This window comes from Ambystoma mexicanum, chromosome 3q, assembly GCF_040938575.1.
Source record: "Ambystoma mexicanum isolate Mex_15411 chromosome 3q, UKY_AmexF1_1, whole genome shotgun sequence".
Classification (NCBI taxonomy): Eukaryota; Metazoa; Chordata; class Amphibia; order Caudata; family Ambystomatidae; genus Ambystoma; species Ambystoma mexicanum.
In genome coordinates, this window is record NC_090926.1 from 1079275758 (window position 1) to 1079299752 (window position 23995).

The 23995-nt window shown below is 47.3% G+C and overlaps 1 protein-coding gene across 2 annotated transcripts in view; it reads left to right on the forward strand.

The window, feature by feature from the left end:
* The window catches only part of LOC138583261 (zinc finger protein 569-like), a 180779-nt gene that overhangs the window by 92491 nt on the left and 64293 nt on the right, over positions 1-23995 (forward strand). For both annotated transcript variants that reach the window (XM_069655338.1, XM_069655340.1), the window contains exon 4: positions 9077-9190. In XM_069655338.1, coding sequence (XP_069511439.1) covers positions 9077-9190 — 114 coding nt within the window. The remainder of the gene's footprint in view (positions 1-9076; positions 9191-23995) is intronic.

The following is a 23995-nucleotide window of genomic DNA, read 5'->3' on the forward strand; positions in this document are numbered from 1 at the left end:
GTAGTGCGGTCCCAGGTCCCAGAAAGCCTTGTGGACAATGCAGAGGGTCTTTAACTTGATCCTTGCAGCCAATAGGAGCCAATGAAAAGATTTCAGAGCTGGAGAGATCCGATCCCTAGGCTTGATGCCAGTCCTGTTCGGGATAAGTTGTAGAGGCAGGAAGATTAAGAAAGAGCCTGTTGCAGTAGTCCAGACTAGAGAGGACCCAAGCTCTGGAGACAAGAGCTTCTGGGGAAAAATGAGGAAAGGAAGAACATTCTGAGGAGGTGCAGCTGATTGTTTTACATCTTAGAGATGTCAGAGATGTGAGGAGCGAATGAGACGGTGGAGTCGAAGATGGCCCGAGGTTCTTAGCCTCACTGGCATTAAGGCAGAAATCATTGGCGGTGCAACAATCCTGAATTGCGGCCAGACAGTCTGGGATGAGAGAAGAAGAAGCGGCCGAGGGGAGCCTGAAAGTGTCATCCGCATAACACTGAAGGTTGGAGCAGAAAGCATCGATGCAGTGGGCAAGAGGTGCCAGGTATTGGTTGAAACGCCAGGGAGAAAGGTTAGACTCCCCATACCAAATATGGTTTGTGGAGTGTTACTCGGTCTCCCTTATAGTCTCTTGCTCATACCAGCTCTGCCACTGGTCCCCTGTAGCCAATCTGGAGTTTGTGTGGTAGGTGTTGATTCTCCCCAGAATGGAGAAGTATAATCCATTTCCATTAGGTTCCTCCTGTTCCGGACCAGGTCTTTTCTGTTGGAGCCAGGTGCATTGTTGTAGCTGCACTCCCTATGGTTCAACCTTATGCTGGGCTGCCTCCTGCGATCTCTTCCCCACCCAGGGGCCTGAGAAATCTAGTGCATGCTGGTAACTGTAGTCCCTTGAATCGAGATTGTAGATCGTTCTGTTTGCCAGGTCTCTGGTAATCATCTGTAAAATTAAAGAGAGAGACTGGGCCAGGACAGAGGATAATAGGCATGTGGTCAGAAAAGATGCACTGATAAACATACATGGCTCTGCGCATATTGGGGAGCCAAATATGGGGATTTCCCCTCATCTCCCTCACTCTGCCTCTGGGGTAGGTCTGACTCTGGTATTGCCCTGCTAGGCCGCCTACCCCAGGTTGAGAGGGGTCCGTGGCTCCCCTTGACATAGCTAGCCCCTGTAAGTCTATGTACATAGGCCTCTTGGTGGTTTATCACCTGGAGTGGGGTTAACTGAGTTGTGTAACATCTCAAGCACTCAGCTTTCTGGATGGATATGGCCTCTTGTCACTGGTATTTGTCTGACCCATGGGGATTCCCACTTCACTACCAACTCTGTTATCCTTTGTAATCCTCTTTATCTGAGATCTGGATCTTCAAAGTTGCTTTAGGAGATGGCATTGCACCCTCCTCTGTGAGACCAGAGTCTTGATACCAAGACTGTCTGTCAAACTCGCCTCTCAGAGACTGGACCACCCCATTTATTGACTTGATATTCACTCCTTGTCTCTGCTTCTCATAATGTTCTTCCAGTGCCACTGTGCGACTTTGAAGCACATCATACATTCCTTGTAGCGTGTTCATATTTTCTTGGAACTATTGAAAAATTTGCATCTCTGACTGTTTGTCTTCCAGCTGAGCAGGCATTTGATGCATGGAATTCCTCCGCTCACTAGCTTCCCGATACAGATATAGATGTTGTAATTGTGTCCATCTTGGTGGTTCTTCTCATCTTGCAGATCTTGATGGTGGTCACCATCTCTTCTTCACGCATTCAATGTTGAATCCATTTGGACGTTCAGTTGAGCCCGCACTGGTGCTTACCGTATCTATGTTGGCTTGGGTAAGCATCTGCCAGGCCATCAGGTGGCAAGCATGTGGCTCACTCTCCTTTCACTGGAGCCCATTCATCTCAAGCTATATGCAAGATGTTGGGGCAGGGGCTAATTCTCTGTCCTTTTTGCTTTGTTCAGTACCATTTGCAGATGTCATAACAGTAAATTTCTTTCTGGATGTGCGGCACGGAATTTGCCTGTCATCCATTTCTTTTTGCTCTATCCCTCATACTTTTAAGTTGGCTGGATGAATCATCTAACCTTCTGCTTTTGCTCTAGGCTGATTTCTCTTCTCAGTATCCTTGTACTCCCATCTTTTCAGGAGTGGAGGAAGAGTATTGTGAAGCCAAATCAAAAGGTATATTCATCCCCTGTAATCTCCCCACCTCCTGCCAGATGTTCTTCAACTGAGGGCACACCCACCAAATGTGCTGCACTTATCCCTCCTCTCCACACTCTTGCCAGCACAATGGTGATATAGAGCTTCTCATTCTGTTCACCTTTTGCAGGGTATAATGCCACATATGTAAGAGTTTATATTGCAGTTCTTGATTTTGTGCTGAGGTAAAAAGCCCAAAAACTCCTTTGGTAGCCTGTTTGCATTCCCTGTCGGAGAATTGTCTACCAGCATCTATTTCCCATTTGGTCCTTATCTGCAGTGATTCCCTTTATGCCGCCCTGATTAAGTCTTTAGAAGGTGGAGGATCTCTATTGGTCTTGTGGTGTGTGATAACTCGTTCCAACTCTATCCCACTCATTAGTCTCTCAATTCGCCACTTCTCTCATGACGGGAGTACGCGACCAATGTCTAAGCTGTTGATTGGCAAAAAGATCTCCATCCTTTAACCCGAAGGCTGTGACACATTCTGCAAATGTTTTAAAGATATTGGCCTCATATAAATCCCTAATTTCTCTCAGGCCACCCTCTGCCCATCTTGCAAACCTTTTATATTCTATATACCGGAGGGAAGGCTGGATTCCGGAGTAAGGGTGTTCTCAGTGACGGCCACAAAGCTAAGCCATACCGTTTATTTACCCTACCCTACCTTTTCCCCATTCTCCAGATTGCATCTGGTTATGGGGTTTTCCTTAAGCCCCATGGGCCTATCCTCCCTTCTCACCCAAGGAATTCTCCACATGTGTTCACCCACTACCGCCTGTTCCATTCATACCCAGTGCCTCAAATCACCTCCCCGTCCCCATTCCACCAGCAACCTCAGTTGCGCTGCCGGAAAGTAAGTTGCCACGTTTGGAAACTCCACTCCCTCCCTGCCATTTGGGTTTGTATAGGATATCTTGCCTAATGCGTGTTTTATTTCCCATTGCACACAATCCATATAGCATTTTTCTTGGGAGGGCAAGGGGTGAGAGCCTGGAACTGGTACATGAGTCTAGGAAGCACGTTCATCTTAATAATGGAGATCGTACTCAGCCAAGAAACATATAAGCCCCTCCAATGATGCAGGTCCCTCCTGATCGGACTCAACAATTGGGGATAATTCGCTGTGTAGAGCGTTTGGTGCTGGTAGTCACATTTATTACCAAATACTTCACTGCGCCCCCGGTCCAATGCTGTGTCTAATGCCAAGGGAAGCGTTGGTGCCCGGGACCTCACCCTAGCAGTTTTATCCACAATGTAGAGTATTCTAATGTTATCAAAGGTGTTCCTTCCCTGGATAAATCCTGATTGATATTGCGCTATCAGGCCCGGCAATACCCCTTTCCAACCGCACCGCTAAGACACCTGTATACAACTTGGCATCCTGGTTGACAAGTGCTATTAGCCTATTGGAAGAGCACAATTGCTCATGCTTGCCTGGTTTCGGGATCAACGTGATGTGAGCACTGTCCATGGTCTCAGAGATTCTTCCGCTTTCCTGGAATTCATTAAATAGTTCCATCAGTCCCCCCACCCCCAATTGTTAAATGAACATTTGATAGAATATTGCGCTAAGGCCATGTGCCCTAGGGTCTTATGCAACTTCAGCCTGCCTATGGCCTTCTATATCTGACCGCGATCATAGTTTGGGTTCCCTTATCTTGCAGGAGATAGTTCTCTATCCGCCATGCCCTGTTCCGCCTCCTGATGGTCCCTTCTTCCCACTCCAATGCCAAAGAGGCATGGCCCGACAGCCCCATGGTCCCTATGGTCGCCTTATGGCTTGCCGCTAATATCCCTTGTGTGATCATTATGTAGTCTATCCTTGAATACGTTTTATGCGTGGAAGAGTAAAAGAGTGGTCTCTTTCTTGTGGATGGTCTGCTCTCCACACGTCTGTTAGCCCTGCCTCTACCATGCGTTCTCGCAACTGCCTAGACATTGTCCTCGTCGCATGCCCCCGGACCTTGCCTGACCTGTCTCACCTCGGATCAGACTGTAATTTGAAATCCTCTGCGACCATCCATTCCCCTTATGTCGCCAACTCGTCCAAGTGCGTCTTTAAGAATTGCTCCTGCCCCTGATTAGGTGCATATGCTGATGCAAACGTATACATCTGCCCCCTTATCTTCCCCTTCACCATGACAAACCTCCCCAGGCGATCTCTCCTAACCTGTACCCCTTCCAAATTGAACTGTCTGTACAATAAAATTGCCACTTCTGCTTGTTTAGTCTTAGTGTGTGCATGGGATTGCATGGGATATTCCTTGCGACTTAACCTTTTTGCATCCTCCTTCCTAAGATGGGTTTCCTTCAAACATAGTATGTGACCCTCTCTCTTAGCAATGTCCCTCAATATGCCTAGCCTCTTGTTTGGGCTATTTAGCCACCTAACATTCCAGGACTTGTCCTTTGCCATGCCTAAACTATACATGTCTGCCCCACTTCTGTTCCTCCCCGCTTGACCGTCCCCTCCACTTCCATCTCCGGCATCCTCCTCTGGTAGCGGTTATTGATAAACATAACCCCCCTAATAACGAGTTAAATGTCCCTGTCACTTCTGTCCAGGTTCCTGGCATGACCCCACTAATGAACTGACCCCAGCTGGATCCTCCGTCCCCTTCAAGTTTCCACATTTAACTTTTGTATCAACTTGGTGATTAACAAATTCATATTTGAAATATCATGTAACGGCAAGTGTTAGCGAAACCCTTCTGAGCCAGGTTTCTCCAGCTGCCCTCCCACGCAGCCATTTATAGAGATGGACTGAGTCCCTTTCTACGAGTAGGGGAACATCACTGTAACAACTTCTTTTTTACTTGAGTAGACCATCCGCCCTGGTTCACTGTGGACTGTTTTGTAACCCTTCATTTGGAACTTCCTCTGCTCTCTGTCCCATCCCTAACACCTTCAAAACCTCCTCCACAATGTTTGTGATCTTCTCCTCATTTCCGAACCTAATCTGCAGTTTTGTGGGAAAGGGCCACCTGTATTCATGTTCTTCCTCGCAAGCTTCTCCATCAACTTTCTGTGGTTACACCCCTATCACAAAAGTCCAGAGTTATTTGCGCAAGGTCGTCATAGAGTTGGACCTCATTTCTCCTGATGTGGACCTTGCCTCGCCTCCTCGCAACCGCCATTATTCTCTGCTTATCCGTGAAATGTTGCAGCTTTACCAAAACATCCCTTGAGCGCGCTGCCGGGTCATTCCTCCTTCTGCCCACCCGGGGCGCCCTCTCTATATCCAGTTTCTGTGCCTGACCATTATCTACCAGAGCTGTGAACAGCTCTGTAATGCATTCTTCTAGGTCGGCCCCTCTGTCCCTTCCTTCAGGTCCTTGATTCTAACATTCTCTCTCCTTGATCGATTTTCCAAGTCCTAACATTCTCTTTCCTCTAGTGCCATTATCCTCTCCGCCATTTGCGCTTGTCCTCGTTGATGTGTGCTGCTTCTGCCTTTACTGTTTCTATAATGTCACTCTTGAACCTGGCTAGTGCGGCATCCAGGTCTTAGTGAGCGGCATTCCCTCGGTTTTCCCTTCATCTTGAGAGAGAAATTGGAGTGTCAATTGCTTGGTGGCTCTTACTTGCTGCTTCCCTTCATGGTCCCCAGCCTTTTCCATCTTCCCCTTCTTCTTTGGTTGCATTTACAGGTTGCTCCTTCATCCATATGGTGCTTTATGTGATCATATGCAGGAGTTTCCCATCGTTAGATGTTCCCCTGCTCAGCCCCTTATCCTTCTGTCTTCTGGTTCCTTGCTCGCCTTTCCCTGATTATGACCTTTCGTTTAGCCAGCTAGTTGCCGGACCACAGTGCCCCGAGGTATGTTCGCTTACACTGGGGGAGATTGACCACCCGGCACTTCCAAGTGCTGAGGTGATGTCCCAAGCTCACCCTGCCACACTTACATAGGGGTGCACCAACTGAGATCGCCTGGCAGCGCCGCACTTCTATCTGCTGCCCTCCTGCACAGACCTGCTCACTCAACCAGGTTACTCCTCCACTCCTGGGGCCTTTTGGCTGTCTGCTTTAATGCAACCTTGCAGCATCTTCTTCTGTTCACCACCCCCACAGAAGGCAAAAGTCACTCTCCTTGGCTGTGGTTACACCCCTATCACAAAAGTCCAGCCACTCCTGCTCGGTGGCAAGCCGACGCACCTCTCTGGTCTTCACCTGCCACAGCTCTCTCAGGGCCCCTACTACATCCCTCAGTCCTGAGGGGTTGCCGTGTGTGGAGCTTCCTGCTCCTCCTCCACTCTCACCACGCTCCGGCCGCTTTCCGGTGTTGTCCTCGATCTCTTGCACCATCTGCGAGCCGGGATTGGAACCGCCTCCCCCTCGCAGTTGCTACTCTGCAGTTGCTCCCCTGCAGGCCTCTCCATTCGGTCTCCTGAGAGGCCACACCAGGCTGCCCTGGTTACGGCAGCAGGCCGCTGATCTTCACTTTACTCCATCGTCCTTGGTCTTGCTGATTCAGGCGTTCTGTCTCCCCCACCCAGACCATACCTTCCCTGCCGGTGGAACAGCTTCCCAACTCGCTCCTCTTTCTGAGCAACCCCTCCCCCGCTGTTCTGTCTGTGTTGACGCGGCCTCGCTTTCCGCCCGGCGCCACGCTAACACATTCCCATTTTGTCTACTTGCCCCAGGGTTTTCCCACCTGCCCTGAGGAAGGCTGTATTGATTGCCAACTCAATGGCTCTCACTGAAACGTGAAGTAGAATCCTTATATCTTGATAGGGGTTCACCAACGTAGCATGGATGTGAACATCCATGTAGGCAGACCCTAATATGGACACTCAAATACTATATCCATAAGAGTGATACATTCTCTGAAACGTTTAGGTTGAAAGGAATTTCATAATATATTTTTCTATGAGCTATTCATAATAATTACTCATTGATTTTGAAACCTGTGAATAGTTCTCTGTTGAGCTACTTACAATAATTATTTATTTATTTATTATCCCTCTGGAACAGCCTCCCTGCCTTCCTGAAACTTGAGGAGAACCATCTCCGGTTCCGGAAGCATCTCAAGACCGTCCTCTTTGCTTCTGCTTTCTCTCCTCCTCTCCCCTGCTGATCTCCTGGCTGAAACCGAAACTGCACTGGTTACCTGGCTACCCTCTGATCTCGGGCCCAGGTCCCCTCCGCTCCAGTTGCACACCTGCACTGCCCCCCTGGCAGCCCTTGCACACAGTGACTGTTCTGTATCCCTACATCCCCTACTAGCACTTGACACCTGATGTCTACACTTACCTCTGAACTTGCCACCAGCTGGCTGCACTTTTATCTATTATTTATTGTCTTATTATTTTACTGTTATCCTATGTACTGCACTGCCCACTCCCCACTCCCCTTTTCCCCCGCACTTTTCACTTACCCCCATCCCCTGCACTTGCGCGATCTCAATGTCACCTGGCCTAGTAGGATCGCTACCTCTATCTTCCCTCTGTTCCCCTCCCTTGCCTCGTCGCGCCTTGAAAGACTTGTGCATAGGTGTGTTATAAATGCCATATCATATCATATTTTGAAACCTGCAAAATACTGACATTTATCAAAGAGACAAGAAACTACTGAATACTCTTCATTTTTTCATTGTTAATTTAGAATCTATGTATATCAAATGTTCGAATGAATTGATTGTTCTCACACTTTTTGTTGTATATCAAATATTCAACTAATTGATTATTCCCACCTTCTCTTCTCTCTTTTCTTATTTTTGATTGGATCTCATTGTATATATTTTTCTTTGATGTCTTTATGTATTGTATTATGCCACTCTTCATGTTACAGTACTGCCATGGTTTTTAATGAATTGTTTGGGTAACAATGAACTACTTCAAAATAGAAGTGAATACACCACAGACTCGTACGTGAATGTCTTTCTGCTTTAGTTGATACCTAGCGTGATATCCCTGAAGATACACGCAACCTATGAATCAAGTTTGTACTATTTCTTGAAGTTCGAATACACAGCAGGGTCTATATATACTGATCATTATTTAGACAAATTTAGGATTTGGGCCTTCCATCCCAGATCTTTGTGTTTAAAGCACTGCACAAAAACCGTGTTTACTGTTGCCGTTTTGAATTTCTGACCCTGAAATTCACGATATCCGGCAATGAGTAAAAAATCAATTCCCTCTGGGATTTTAGTTAAACGTTCTCATATTTCATTGTTCCAGGCAATGAACCATGATTCAGTTTGCTTTGAGCTTTAAAACTTTCCCCCCAGAATTCAGAGTTTATTGATGAGTAATTACATTTCTCATTTTCCTAGACCTCAGCATTTCACACAGCGTGACAATGCCTTCCTGGTTTCCTTGTCACCATAGTGTTTTGGGCACATGTTATGCATCTTTGCTTCTAGACTGCTGTTGGCACAGCCTCTTTCTCTCTGGTTTTCTTGGCCTTGTTTCAGTCTTACTTTCCTATCTGACATTTGAATTTTTTGACTCTTTTTCTTTCGTGCCCAACTGAAACATGTGGCTTTCTAACCAGACTCTCTATTTAATATCAAGCGACCCCTCAGTGACTGGCTTCACTTACTGGATACTTCCTTTATTGTCAGCTCTTGGATGGGCAGGTTCTGCAAGTTGCCTCTGCACACCAGTTCTGTTCCTGGCCATGCTCTCCGCGGCTGGTCAGCTACCTCACAACAGGATGAAGACACGCCTATCTTCACATGTGCTTTTGAAGTAGTTGTGGTCTAACTCCCTGCAGCACTTGATGGTCGTCTTTGAAAAAAGACTTCCCCAGACTCTGTTTTTAATAGTGATGTTTCATGTTTGGAACACTACAAGTACCAGCTTGCAAAGTGCCTTTAAGACACAGGGCTGAACTTAAGAATATCAGTGTAAATGTTGTGTTTCTCTACTCAATTTGCAGGTGATACCATGGGCAACCTTGATGTGACCTTCAGGATTAACAAGAAGGAACCCCCATACCAGAAAAGTGCTCAGCCCGCAGAAGGAAGGCTAAGAACTCCTCACCCAAGCACAGGTGAGGAAGAGGCGAGGGACTGGTCTGTTTTTTTCTCTTCTAAAACATTGCATGCTACACTTGCCCTCCCTAGCGCAGCTCCACCTCATCAATAGTATCAGAATGTCCTACATTGTGCTTGCTTCTGTGTTTTTCTTTACTTTCCTTTTACGGCTAGATGAACAGCTATTGAAATATTCCTGACATTGCAACCTTTTTCTGATATGTTGCCCGTCACCCCATTTTCATACCAGAGTGAGTCTATCTCCCTGAAAGTAAATTGCGATTTAGGCTGGTGGCAGCTGTGCTTTAGCTTTGGCTATAGCAGGTTTGTAGCAACTTTTACTGCATGTGTAGCCGGTACACCATTATGGTAGCCATTGGTTACTGTGACGATTTACAAGGTGTCATCACTGCTCCCCAAGTGGAAGCACTTTCCCATTAGGCTAGGGAGGTGCGGCAGCTACCCAATTGTGCCCTTAGAGGTGGTACAATGGGGTAGGGCCTCAAGGGTAGGGTCTCCCCCTCGGGGGATAAGGACGATCACCTAGGGTATAGCCTGTTGGCCAACATCACAACCCACCTTTCCCTATCTACCCCCCATGCCAAACCACATCCTTGAGAATAGATCCATGTATTTCTGTAGTGTAGGTGAAACATCCAGAACAGAACATACTGAGAAGAGGAAGAACACAAGAAGAATGAAGAATAACCAACTCTTAAGTACTGCCACAAAGAGGCTCACCGGAGGCATGAGGAATGCCGAAGAGAGATTGACTACAGGTGTCAACGCTGCACCGGGGTGGAGTCGGAGGGATGAAAAGGAATGAGAATATGGACTAAGGTGTGTCACATCGTGGGGCAGCCAGGTGCCCGCTGGAGCCTAGGAGTTTCGAACTCTGTGAGGTCCGGAAGAAAGGCTGTGCAGCAGGCGGCGGCAGGCTGCGAGAGTCCATTGTGGTCCATTGTCGCAATGAGGTGGACTGTCGGGTCCAAGAGCGCAGCGGAAGAGTGAAAAGTGCATCAGGGTGGATACCCCTCGACCCATTATTAACAAAAAAACTATTTGGTGACATTAGACCACTGACCACCATAGACGGGTCGAGGACCGTAACAATTGTGAACCATGCATCCGAGGAGAGCTTCCTTGTCACAGTGGCAGCAATAAGCCCACTGACCACCAATGAAGTGTCTGGGACCCCAACATAACTGATTTGGGCATCCAAGGAGGATTACCTCATCAGAGTAGCAAAGTTAAGTCCCTTGATCACCAGAGAAGGGTTTGGGACTTTGCTAATACCAAGAGAGAGTAGCAAAAACATCAAGTGGAAAGACACGATAAAAAGAGCTTTTCATATTCCAGTAGAAGGGAGCCATTCTCCTGGAGAAGAAACGGAAGCTCTTGGAACATCCACCAGAGACGCCAGGGGTATGGAGTCAATCCCTGAGGCCTCTCTTTGAACTGTACGGATCAATACCAGGAAAAGGGACTAATACTCCTGGTCCAGAACGTAGAGTTGTGCAAAGGTGGTGTTGAACCCGCAGGCCAGGGTAAGTGAATCATTCCCCCTGGCACCCTTTGTGGAAGAGAACATTACTTTACACATTACTTGAATATCGGGAGGAGGGAGTCATTCTCCTGGAGAAGGAACTTTCTGTTAGAGTATTCTTAAGTTGTAGTGTAATGGATAGAAGTAGGTTATGACACAGGACGGTGGAGTTTGATTTTGAAGGACATCCTGACGGATCCTTTAGCATTATTTTGAGGCAGGGAAACCCCTCTTAGGAGATGGGATAGTGAGGGTCTTTTTTTCATAATAAAAGTGTATAACCACCACCATGGTACCGTTGTGTCAGCTTCATTCTTCGACACCCTTACAGTAACAGTACTAATTTTTTATTTTTTTTATTTATACGAGTATGTAATCACCGAAGTGATTTTTACAAGAAGATGAGTGTTAAATTTCACAGCATATTTGTTCAATCGAAGAAATGAAACGAAAAAGACATGAGTAAAGAAGAAAGGAGGATTTGTGAAATTTCAAAAGTAAAAACGAGATGAAGATGAAGATGGAGATACAGGTAAAAAATGAAAACAAAAATAGTGAGGGTGGAAGCACTCCCCACCACCACCATCTATTTGTGTCCACTCCCTCTAGCACGGAGGTACGTGTGCAAAGATCTGGTCCAAAATGTTAGTGGCTGCAATAGTCCAAGATGGTCTCAAGCCTCCTATTAAACGCTCCCACCAGAGTTCTTCTTCCCTCAGGTAGGCATTCTTTAGGTGATGGAGTATATATGCTGATCTGAATTTGTCTGTACCTGGACACAATAATAAAAGGTGCCGTAATGTTTAGCTTTGTTTGTAGTTGTTACAAAAGCAGCAAGTATTAGTTGGTGAGAGGCCCCTTGTGTGCAGGATTTCATTTGTAGGTAGCAAATTTAACCTCGCACGCAGTAGAGTACTCCAAGTTTTTCTGTTTGGATGTTTTGTCAGAAAGGGTTGAATTACATTCAATTTTCTGCATGTTGGAGGTAAGTGGCTAGTTAGCTTGTACTCAGATGCCTTATCCAATGTACTTATCCAATCCATTTCTTCGATTCGTAATTTGGTTTTTGTTGGGTTGCCCAAAAGTTCTTCCATGGAGCTGCCGCAGATTTCAAGTTGTTGTAGGCACATTTGCTCCCATTTGGACAGTAACCTGGATTTGCTTGAGTTCATCTCCGCTTGAACCATCAAAGAAATTGCTGAGGAAGAAGGATCTTTAATCTTCCGATATAACATGACTGACGCTCTTTTGACTATTGACTCTAAAGAGGAGAGGGAGAGTTCACGTCTTATCAAGGCGGTCGGAGTAGAAGATGTTAGATTCAGTACTGAGCGCCAGAAGAGACTCTCCAATCTAGCCCATAAAAAATTGGGTAAAGATGGCATAGCATCTGCTCCGTAGGTAATAGCTGGGATGACTTTGCCCCTATAGAATTTGAGTAGGGGCAGCAATGAAAAGCGTCCATATTTGTTATCCAATATTTTTGCTTGCAAGGCCAAAGTTTTCATTTTTTCCAAGAGATGATACTGCATCGCTGAGTCTTTGGCCGTGGAGTCAATGAGGACTCCAAGATATTTAAATTCGGTCACTTGTTCGATTTTGTTTGTAGACAGGAACCACGAGTTCTTCTTTTTCTTTTTGTGGTTTTTTTCAAACACCATGATCTTCGCTTTCTGTTTGTTTACCTCTAGGTCATTAGCAGCTGTATATGTAATCAGTGCAGACAACTGACGTTGTAAGCCAATTGGGGTCTGATCCAGTTGAATGAGATCGTCTGCATACAAGAGTCTTGGAATCTTCTCTTTACCCAATTCTGGGGGGAATGCTCGTGTCCTGATTGAAATTTCTCTATAGTCCCCAAAGTATGACAGGAAGAGGGCTAGAGCTATTGGGCAGCCTTGTTTGACTCCTCTGTCAGTTGTTATGGATGACGAAAGTAGGCCGCTGGTGTTCAGTCGTACCTGCATTGATGTAGAAGCATGTAGAGCCTTGATAGGATTCAAAATCTCCTGAGGGCAGTCCCAACTGGTGAGTTCTTCCCAGAGTTTCCTACGGTTGACCAAGTCAAAGGCCTGGGACAGGTGTATAAATGCCAGGTATAGGTTCCGATTGGTTTCACAAGCTTTTGCTTTTAAGAGGCTGAGGATAAAGATGTTTATGCAAGTTCCTACTCTCTTTTTAAACCCCGATTGGAGAGGGTCATTACAGGGTGCTCTTTTTGCCCACTTATTAAAGTGATCCAGCAAAAGGGAACCATAAACTTTCCCTATAACGTCTAGGAGGGCCACCGGATGAAAGTTCCTGGGGTCATCCTTCCTTCCTTTTTTGAATATAGGGATGATGACTGCTGAGGTCCAAGTAGGCGGGATTGAGCGGAAAGTTGTGCATGTGTAGAAAATTAGACTCAACAGGTTTGCCCATTCTTCTGGTGCGGATTTCAAATTCTCATTAGACAGACCATCAGGTCCTGGTGCCCTTGATTTCTTTAGTTTGGATATTTTGTCCAAAATGTCAGTCCTGTCTGAGTGATCAACCCACCGTGCTGTCGTCTGAGGTGGTGAAGGACCCTCAGCAAAATCTGTAGATCTGAAAAGTGTTGAATAGAACCCAGTCCATGAATAGAACCCAGTCCATGATGCTTCCGATATGCTGTTTAGCATCATTGTGTATGCCTCTTTAGCACGTGGGTTGACCAGGCTCCAAAAGTCTCTAGAATCGGACTTTTTGATTTGTTCTAACATATTTTCAGAGTCCTGTTGATGTAGTTTTAGACGATGGGCCCGTAGCCAGCTTTTATAGGCTCTTGTTGTCTCCTTTACATGCGCCCTGTTGGCGGGCGTGTTGTTTCTCGAAGCCATCCTTTTCGCTCTACGAAGGGTGTTTTGCTGTGCCACCAAGAGGGCATCGGAATTGTGTGCATGGTGGGTTTGGTTTGAGTTTGACCCCTTCGAGCTTTTTATCATCGCTCTGTAAGGTTCCAAGAGTGGTCTGTAGTCAACCTTTGCAGCCTCCTTACTGCTTCCATATGAACAAGTGATTGCTTGAATATTGGCCTGTGTAATCCTTACCCGGTTGCCTTTTCCTTCCTTGGTCTGGAGCTGGTTTTGTAGAGGCCCATTTGATAGTCAGCAAATTATGGTCGCTTTGGTTGGTCTGGCAAATACTGAAGTCTGTAAACCGAGCTAACAGGAGTTCAGAAACGAAGATATAATCTATTGTTGAGTAGGTCAAGCCTCGTTTCCATGATGGTAGAGTATTAGAATCAGGAAGTGCGGTTGCAGTGTTAAAAAGATGTCTAGCCGTCATCAGCTTATGCCAGGCCGAGCCTTGTTTGCAAGGATTACTCTGTGCGGAACCTGTGATGGTCTTGCTAGCCGTTGGACATTTGATATTTAGGTCTCCACATACTATAACATCACATACCCCGAACTCTAAGTAAGCTGAGTCTAGTGTGGAGGTCACTATGTCAAACAATGAGGTCTGTTGAATCGCTTTGTGATTCCAATAAATGGACATCACCAGCAAGGGAGTGCACATGAGCTGTTCTTCTGCAGACTCCTTTCGCCGCCAAGAAATAAGTACCGCAATGACAAAAGGGGACATCAGAATGATTTTAATTATTTCTAGTCCCACGCCCATCCGGACTGCAACGATTAACCCTGAAGAGGGTCTTCCTTTAGGTCCTGCTAATGCTTCTGAAAAAGCAATCTCGAAGCCATCCAGTGTAGGTTTAGATTGTAACCAGAATTCTTGAAGACATAGGATATCATAGTCCCCTAAGTTGATGTCGCCAGGAGTTGTCAGGTGAAGAACCCTCTTGTGTTCCAGCTCGCCAGAGACAGTAGATGTTGCTCACGTTTAGTTTTTGTAAATTCTGATGGCTATTTGTGGAGGCGTGTAGATAAAGCTTTTGGTAACCAGTAGAAGATTCAAGAGTTGGTCTGGCCTGAGTCACCTTTTGGTTCTCCTCTAATGTTGTGGTCGCCTTTATATTTAGAGGGTTACAAGGGGAGATGTCTTTCCCCTGAGATGTAGAGTGGACCGTGTCGGATTTAAGGGTTGCTGGTGGTTTCCTTGCGGGATTATCCCTTGAGCTAGTATGCTGGCGTTCTTCATTTGTAGGTCTGTCCTCCGTTGTGCGGTCCTTTGTATTCTCATGGTCTGCTGTAGGTGGTCTGATTAAGGTTAGCTCGAACCCTTGTTTGAATAATGCCTCCGCTGCTGCTGACAATGAGGTGGTCAGGTTGACTGATGGTATGTATAGCAGACAATATGCCATATGACCCTCGTGAAAAGGTTCCACCGTTTTAAGATCTTCTGATTTGAAGTTTCTTAAAGAGGAGATACTGTGTAGCAGTCTCAAAACCGTGCGTCTATTTAAGACCAGGTATTTTTGGTTGCTAGACCGTTGACGTATTTTGACTGTTGGATTCAACTTGTGGCTTTTAGAGTCTTGGTACGACTTATTCTTGTAGTGAAAACTATGATCCCCACTCTCTTGTTGTTTATATTCCTGAAATCCCTTTCTCTTATGGGAAAACATAGAGTCTTTGGATTTATCCGATGAATCAGATTTTGTTTGAGTGTGGACTCTTCATCTATATTCCACTTGAGGCCGGCGAAGAGGTGAGACCAAGTCTGGATTTTGTTCAGTACGCTTTTCAGTAGGTTTTCTGGTTTGGTCCCCATGATTGCTTCGTAAAGATTTAAAACGATCATCTAGTGAAGTGAAACCTGAGAGGTCCCTAGTAACCTGTCTGATGGATAGGTGGCGTCTTGGGCAGATAAAAATGTGCACCTTTCTGTTGACTGCCAGTGCAATCATCAAGATGTTGACTTAAATCCATCAAGTCTTTGTGTGTAAGAAAATCTTCTGTTGTTTTTGGTGCCTGAAATAGAACTTCTGGTTGTTTGTCAGTGTCTATCGCGTTTATTGAAGCTAGTTTCTTCCCTCCCAGATTTTGAGTCTTCTTTGGTAAGGGATCCTTCTGTCGAAGGTTGGCTTAAACAGAGGTGCCGTTTTGAGGCATATGTGGGAATTAAGAGTCTGTTGTTTAGGTCTCGTGTCTAAGTTCCCCTCGAGGGGCGGCCCTGGGTCTGATGATTTGTGGCTTGGGCCTTGGGTGGCTTTCGTTCTTGAGTGATCTTTATGTGGGAGAATGTCATCTAAACACATCACATCATTGTCACCCAACTTGTTGAATATCAAATTTGGTCTAATTGGGGATGTGCTGAGGTGGCCTGACAAGGTGCTTGAACCCGATTTTGGCCTTGTCCCACAGTCCATGTTGGAAGTGTCACGCCGCAGAGGGTCTGGTGCTGTTATTTGGGTGCTTGCATCCATCCTTGGCCTGTCTTTGTTGGTTTTTCTTAAGCCTGATAGGGCGTCCATAAGCTCGACTTGATATGAATAGGAAGTGCCGATTGGGTCATTTTTTCTTCTCTCCAAAGCATTAATATAACCCTCTAAGTAGATGAGCTTTGAGTTCATCATCGCGAAGATAGATGTATGATCTTTCAAGGAGTCATTAATTGCCTCGTAAAGCTTGCAAAATGGTGCTAATGCGATTGTTACAGCGGACATGATGTACATAAAGTCCGCTTTTTTTGACGGCGTCTCCTTTGGGATAGTGTAAGAAGACTCACTTGCTCTTCTATTAGATGCAGAGCTCACAGGTGTTGAAGGCGGCCATAACCGCGGCAATTCCTTTGATTTATGATGGGGGGTCGGCAACCTCGGAATAGAACCCTCCCGGGGATCTAGCAAGGCTTCTTTGCTTCCATTTCCCTCGTGTGCTTCACTATCGAAGGGAATCACCAGGGTAGTGGACTTGGGCGCCAAGTTCCTTTTCTCAAAGATTTGAAGCATTGGACTTGCGTTGTCGTATAACCCCTAGCTATTTGTTTCCGATGGCACTGGTAAAGCAGTTGCCAAGCCTGTACAGTCTGACTGGGGTAAAGAATTCCTGCTTCCCAGTAGAGGTTGGGTTATTGGATCAGACTCCAAAGCGGTTGGGGTTCACTGTAAGACTCTGGGCCTTCGCTACAAGGCTCGTTATGAACTGGCGAAGCTGATGGGGTTGACGTTTCCTCTGGCCGCATTTCTTGTAGTTCCAAGATAATTGGTAGAACCGGTGGCCCAGGATTAAGAGTGTCTTTTGGTTGCTCCTTTTGGTGTACTGGCGGAACAATGGTCCCGCTACTAGGGTGATTCTTCTGGGAACCAGATGAGGCAATGAGTAAAGGTTCTAGAAGTGCTTCCAACAAGTCTGCGTCCGAGAACAGTAACAGTACTAATGCATTCTTTAAGCCCTGCACCTCAGCATTGTCTTTTAGGCGATTCCTTTGTCCTTGTGGACAGTAAGGCATGGCCAAAGTGGTTGTTTGCTGATGTGAATTCATGACCCGCAAAGGAACCCTTAGTTCTGGTTGAAACTGGTGGTGAATGATTTAAAGTTCACCGGGACCCCAATTGTCATCCAATGTGGGAGTGCCTATGTGTTTGGCAGTTCTGACAAACAGTCTGATTGGCTTATTGCCAAAACCTGTGTTTGCCTTCCCAGTTTGCTATCGGTGGCCTGGCTTATCCCAGCCCTTCTGTGACTATAATATCCAAGGGAGACCCTGTGCATTTCTGAGATGTCCTTAACGTTGACCCCCAGACTATTGGAAGATGGGCTGCTGCTAAAGATCCTGGCCCTCATTACGAGTCCGGTGGTAAACGTGCCGGAAAAACCAGCAGGCTGCCGCCGGACCCGTAATATCATTCCGCCCTCGTGATTTCCGGAATCACCGGGTCATTATAACCCTGGTGACCCGGTAATTTCCGGAGGCGGAATTCTGTAAATCCCCATTCCCATGGGACTCCATGGGGATGGGGACCATGGAAACACCGGTCCTGTCTACGACAGAGCTGGTGTTCCCATGTCCGTCTGCAGGCGGGTGGTGTTAATCCCGCCAGGTCAGACCTGGCGGGAATGACACTTTCCGCCTGCAGGAGTCTGAATCAGCCGGTCCAGAAACAATGGTGGCAGTGGTTTTACCGCCACCGTTCTTTCCGGACCGGCTGGGTCGTAATGAGGCCCCCTGTTTTTTTCCGACTGGCCGGACCCTGGCTCCTAGCGAGTTGGACTGGCTGTCCTTGCTGAACTCTTCCTGCTTGTTGTTCTGGAAGCATCATAACAACTTTCTGTTCCACCTTATCTGTCGTGGGATATCTTCTGTCACATCCAGCCATTGCCTCCATCATGTTAAAGATTGAAGCACCCCCCCCCCCCCCCCACCTATCATTGCTCTTCATTGTCTGGAGAAGATCTTCTATTCCCTCTGCAACTAGCTCTTCCTGGCGGCCTCCTTCTTGAACCCTGTATGCAATTAATTCCTTAGGAATTGGCTGATTATTTTCACACCCGTCTGGTAAGCCCTTTATTTTGAACCACCATTAGTATTAAAGTCCATTCACATTAGCTAGAAAAACAAAATAGGTTTTTACAATTTCAATCATAGCTATACAAATATTGTTCTAATACAGTAGACCCCCTTCTACATACATTTGCCACACACATCATATCTCACATCACAGACATATACAATGGCATGTACAAAATGGAAGTTCTGGAAGTAGTGCGCCAATATATATATCTGGGTGTTGTCATATCTGGTGCAAAGGACACAGCTTATTTGCTGAGCCTAAACAACAAACTAGAAACAATGATTTCCCAGGCAGTAATCATCCAAGCCAAATATGGCAAATTTTCTATTCTACCTGCGATTTCCTTTTTTAAACAAAAGGTAACCCCGGTATTGCTCTTGGGATCCGAAACCAAAGCCGTGATTTCAGAGAACATATGGGCAAGATTCGAAAGCAAATACTGGAAATGCATTTTAGGACTTCCAGGATCTATCCATATTGCGTGGATTGGGCTTGAACTGGGATTAATATCACTGTTTCTGAGGCTTCTGGAATCTGCTTAGATCACATGCTGTGCATAGGCCAACATCTAGTGGAAGCTGCGGAGTATTACAGTTTGTTTTTCGAAACTCGAAAATGGGCGGCGACACAGGGCATGCCAGTAATACTATCCCTAGTGTGACGTCCACTGTACCCATGATCCCTCACGCGTGTTTGACCCTCAGATTGTTTTTTTCCGCCATACTGGTCGGAAGCATTTCGCGGAGTTCCCTGGCCTTAGCCATACTTTTGCTAAATATTGTTATATTTACCCATTTCTCCACCCCAACGTCGAGTCAACGAACTTCCACGCTCGACGCCGGCCCAGAGAAGAATTCGACCATCGACAGCTGCATGACGGATTTGGGCCTCGGAAGGCCTCTGGCCTCGGCCCGGCCTTGGAAGGCCTCTGGCCTCGGCCCTGCAAGTAGGGAGAGTAGGGAGAGTGGGGGGTGGACATACTCTACACTCTTTTGGTATATAGATACATTCTTATATATTCCTACACTTACTAGCCCGCTGCCACAAGGTGCGTATGGAAGGTACCCCTTTCCAATTCTGCCCCAAGTGCAACCGCAAGTACCCTAATCTCTGCTTGCCGAGAGACCACCCCGAGGCGAACTGCAGAGCGTGTAGTAGGTTTAAACCGAAAACACTTAAGGACCATTCGATCAAGCGTTGGGCCCACCACGCCAGGCGTCAGGAGGCCATGGCAGCGGAGGGCGCCTTCAGCGATGGCAGCGACGCCGTACTTTCAGAGGGCGAGGGCAACGTGGCATCAAGAGACAGCCGAGCGCAAGTCCCCGACCTCGGAAGGTCGTCCAGCAGGGCGGCTATGGGGAAGACCCCCGGCGACACAAGCGCTACCCACAGCACTTCCACAAAGCACATGAAGTCCAACCGAGACTCGACGCGCACGTCGAGTTCTCGGAAAGAGGCATATAGAGAACGGTCCGAATCGGTGTCCTCTGGGCGTTCTCGATCTAGATTGCCGCATGACTCCAGGCAATCATCCACTGTTGCCAAGAGTGCCTCGCTCCCCAAGGTAACGGTAGTTTGATCGTCTGAAGACGAAGCCGACTTCCATCCCCAGACTGCACTCCAGGAGTCGGCACCAGCAGACCGCGTAACGGTGGCTCCCGAGTCCCTACCTCCACGTTCTAAAGATAGGGACACTACCCCCGAACCTCGACGCCAGGCGTCGGAAGGCTCCGGAGGGGCGAAAAAACAGGGAAAACACTCTTCCGCCCACGGGGAGGGGGGAAAACAACAGAGGAAGCAGTCTCAGCCTCCTCACACACCTCAAAAACTTCCCACTCCACATAAACAGACAGACAAGTCCCAGTCCTCTGTTATCCCAAGAACACCTGCTAAAACCAGTAAGTCTAGTCAGGATAAGGCAGAGAAAGCCCCAGAAAGGATCATTCCCAGTTCTAGAGAATGGTCTAGTGATGACATAGACAGGGTTATGTCAAGGATGTCTTCATTGGCAGATTTTTACACAAAAAACCCTGAACACTTTCTCTCCTATACTCCCGACGGGTCAGCACCCTCAGGCTCTAAGGATCCAATACCTCCAAGTAAGAAGTCCCGGTTTGAAGCCCCAACACGGTCTTCGGACCGCTTCCATATACAGCCCTACTCCCAATATCAAGGGGATACATCCTTTTGTGAGGATCCAGATTTGGGCATGTTGGAAGAGCAAACTGGTACGGGCTACTATGGGGATGATGAGAACCAAGAAGAGGAAGAGGAAGACCCCGAGACCTACAGAGTAGATTCCCCGGTAGAGAAAGAACCCCCGATTACTGACTCCCCTGTCGACAATCAACCTCTCCTGAATGCAGTTCTGTCCCGAGCGGCAGAACATTTCCACATTGACACCCAGGGTGCTCAAGAGGAGAGGGACTTCGCAGAAGAGTTAGTGGGAGAAAAGAGGCCTGTTGCTCAGGCTATCCCTATCCTTAAGTCTATTCAGAGAAGAATAGACCCTTCACTTTTAAATCCTAACCTCACCAGGGCAGTGAACCCCAGGATTGAGAAACTTTTCAGGGCAGCCCAATCAGACCCACTGTATATGAGGGGGCATCTGAAACCGGACTCCCTGGTTGTTACTAACACCCGTAAGAGGGCTGGAACACTCATGTCATCGTCCGAAGCTCCTCCTGACAAGGAGAGCAAGAAACTGTATGGTTTGGGCAGGAAAGAAGCCTCCACTTCCGCCTACCAGGCAAGGATTGCCAACTCCACCACCCTGTTGGCCAGCTACAACTGCCATCAGTGGGAAGAAGTCGCGGCACTCATAGACTCCGCCCCAGAGCCCTTAAAGAGCCAGTTGGCACTAGTTGCGGTGGAGGGAAGAGCCGTGTCCGGTTGCATTTTAAAAGCAACCTTTGATGCCGCGGATAACGCCGGCAGATTGATAGCAGAAGGAACTGTTATCAAGAGACACGCTTGGTTACGACAGTCTGGATTCAAAGCTGAAACCCAAGCATCTTTGTTAGATAAAGCGGTGGAGCCGGATCTGTTGTTTGGTAAGGCGGTCAAGGGCGCCAAGGACGAGTATGAGACACTCAAATCCCTAGGCCAACTAACCAACAAACCCCCTAATCAGAGAGGGAATGGCAATTTTCGTCGCCCACGCGCCCAAAATTCCCAGAGAGGATCAAACTATTCCCAGGGGCAGGGTACACCGTGGAACAATAATAACCAACAGTCTACCCAGGGTTACGGCAGGGGTAGTAAAAGAGGACGTGATAAGGGTAGAGGCAGTCCCAGTAAAGGAGGCGGCACCAAAACAGTGACGCTCTGTTCAGGATCCCTTCTCACGCAACCCCAGTAGGGGGACGCATTTCCAACTTCACCCAAGTTTGGGAAGGGATCACATCAGACAGATGGGTGCTGTCCACAGTACCCGCTGGGTACTGCATAGAACTGTTAGAGTGTCCCCGGAACCATCCTCCATGACAAAGAATACATTCTTTGGAACACCAGAAGATCCTCCTTGAGGAGATCATCAATCTGCTAGCAAAGGACGCGATAGAACTCGTCCCGGGACACCAGGTAAACAAGGGTATTTATTCAACTTACTTCCTTGTGCCAAAAAAAGATTTGACAATGCGCCCACTATTGGACTTACGGCCTGCAAACAAGTATGTCAAGCCCCAAAAATTTCGCATGACTACTCTCCAAGAGGTAATCCCCCTCCTAAAAAAGGGGGGTTACATGGCAACATTGGACATGAAAGATGCCTAGTTCCCAGCGCACAGAAAGTACTTGCGCTTCAAGGTGGACAGTCGGCACTACCAATTCAAGGTACTGCCCTTCGGGATAGCTTCAGCTCCAAGGGTATTCACCAAGGTACTGGCGGTGGCGGCAGCACACCTACACAGGGAGGCAATCCCGGTGTACCCTTACCTGGATGACTGGCTCATCACGGGGGAGACCCCAGTAATTTGCAGAACAAACATTCAAAGGACAATCGACCTCCTCTTCGAATTGGGCTTCTCAATAAACGAGAAAATGTCAAGTCTGCTGCCAAGCACCTCCAAACTATCCTAGACACTCAAGAGGGGTTGACCTTTCCTTCCGAGGAAAGAATTCGGAATATACTGCTGCAAATTCCGCAATATCAGTCTGGTCGCCAGATAACGGTACGCAAAGCAATGCGGTTGCTGGGCATGATGGCGTCATGTATTTACCTGGTCCCCCACGTGCGCCTGCGCATGCGTCCCATGCAGGAATGGTTGGCGAAACAGTGGTCTCAGGCAAGTGGTCAGTGGGACGATCTAGTGGTAGTTTCGCCAACACTTGTACAAAGCCTAAACTGGTGGACAAGAGAAAATCTGTCCAAGGGGAAGCTCTTTTACGATCCCGAGATACAGGCAGTAGTCACAACCGATGCACGCCTGACAGGGTGGGGAGCTCACCATCTCCACCACACAGCTCAGGGTCTCTGGTCTCACTCAGTGGCCAATAATCACATCAACCTGCTAGAGCTTCTGGCAGTATTCAGAGCGCTTCAAGCGTTCGAGCCCTACCTGCTAAATCTGTCAGTGTAAATCTGGATGGACAGTACTACAGCCATGTTTTACCTCAACAAGCAAGGAGGGACTCATTCGCAAAATCTGTCCAATCTTGCCCAGAAAATTTGGATATGGGCACTCAGGCGGAACATCTTCCTGTCATCGCAACATGTTCCAGGGGATCTCAATTCTCTAGCGGATGCTCTAAGCAGAGACCCCCTCCCAGAGGAACACGAATGGTGTCTACACAGAGAAGTCGTAGAAGATATCTTCTCTCAGTGGGGTTTCCCCACTGTAGACCTATTCGCCACAAGCGAAAACAGACAATGCCCAGGAGTTGCATCCAGGTTCCCCCAACCAGACTCCCAGGGGAACGCCCTGTGGATGAACTGGTCAGGAATGTTTGCGTAAGCTTTTCCACCACCTCCTCTCATCAGGAAGGTGGACAACAAGATGAACAGAGAGTCGATGTCGCTCGTCCTGGTTGCCCCCATGTGGGCGAGACAACTGTGTTCCCACACTTACGCAGATTAGCCGTGTGCAAACCGATCAAACCTCCGGCCTGGTACAACCTACTGTCCCAGCACCAAGGTCAAACAGTGCATCCTCAACCCAACTCAATGAACCTGGCAGCATGGCTCCTGAGGTCATAGAGTTCGGACATCTCAATTTACCTCAGAGGTGTAGGAAATCCTAAAAGAATCTAGGAAGCCAAACACGAGGCACTGCTACTTTGACAAATGGAAGAGATTTGTTATCTGGTGCCAGAATAAACAAATCAACCCAGTTGATTGCACTCCTTCCACTATTGTTACATACATGCTCCACCTGCTGGATGCAGGACTGGTCTTTAACTCACTGAAGGTACACCTGGCAGCCCTGTCGGCATACACCACTTCCCATAACAAGGTGTCGTGGTGGAAAGTACCAGTAGTTAAAGCCTTCATGGAAGGAGTAAAGAGACTTCACCCTCCTATTTCTAACCCACCACCAGGATGGGACCTTAACGCGGTGCTATCTAAACTCATGGGCCCCCCATTCGAGCCCATGCATAAAAGCAGTCTCAAACACCTGACTTATAAAACGGCCTTCTTAGTAGCTATTGCATCTATAAGAACGGTCAGTGAAATTCAGGCTCTGTCAGTGCAAGATCCTTTCTTTACTGTCCATAAAGATAAACTGGTTTTACGCACACACCCTAGGTTCTCACCTACGTTTATTTCTAAATTCCACGTGAACCACTCCATCGAGCTTCCGGCTTTCTTCCAAGACCCACAGAGCTCGGCTGAGGTGAAACTAC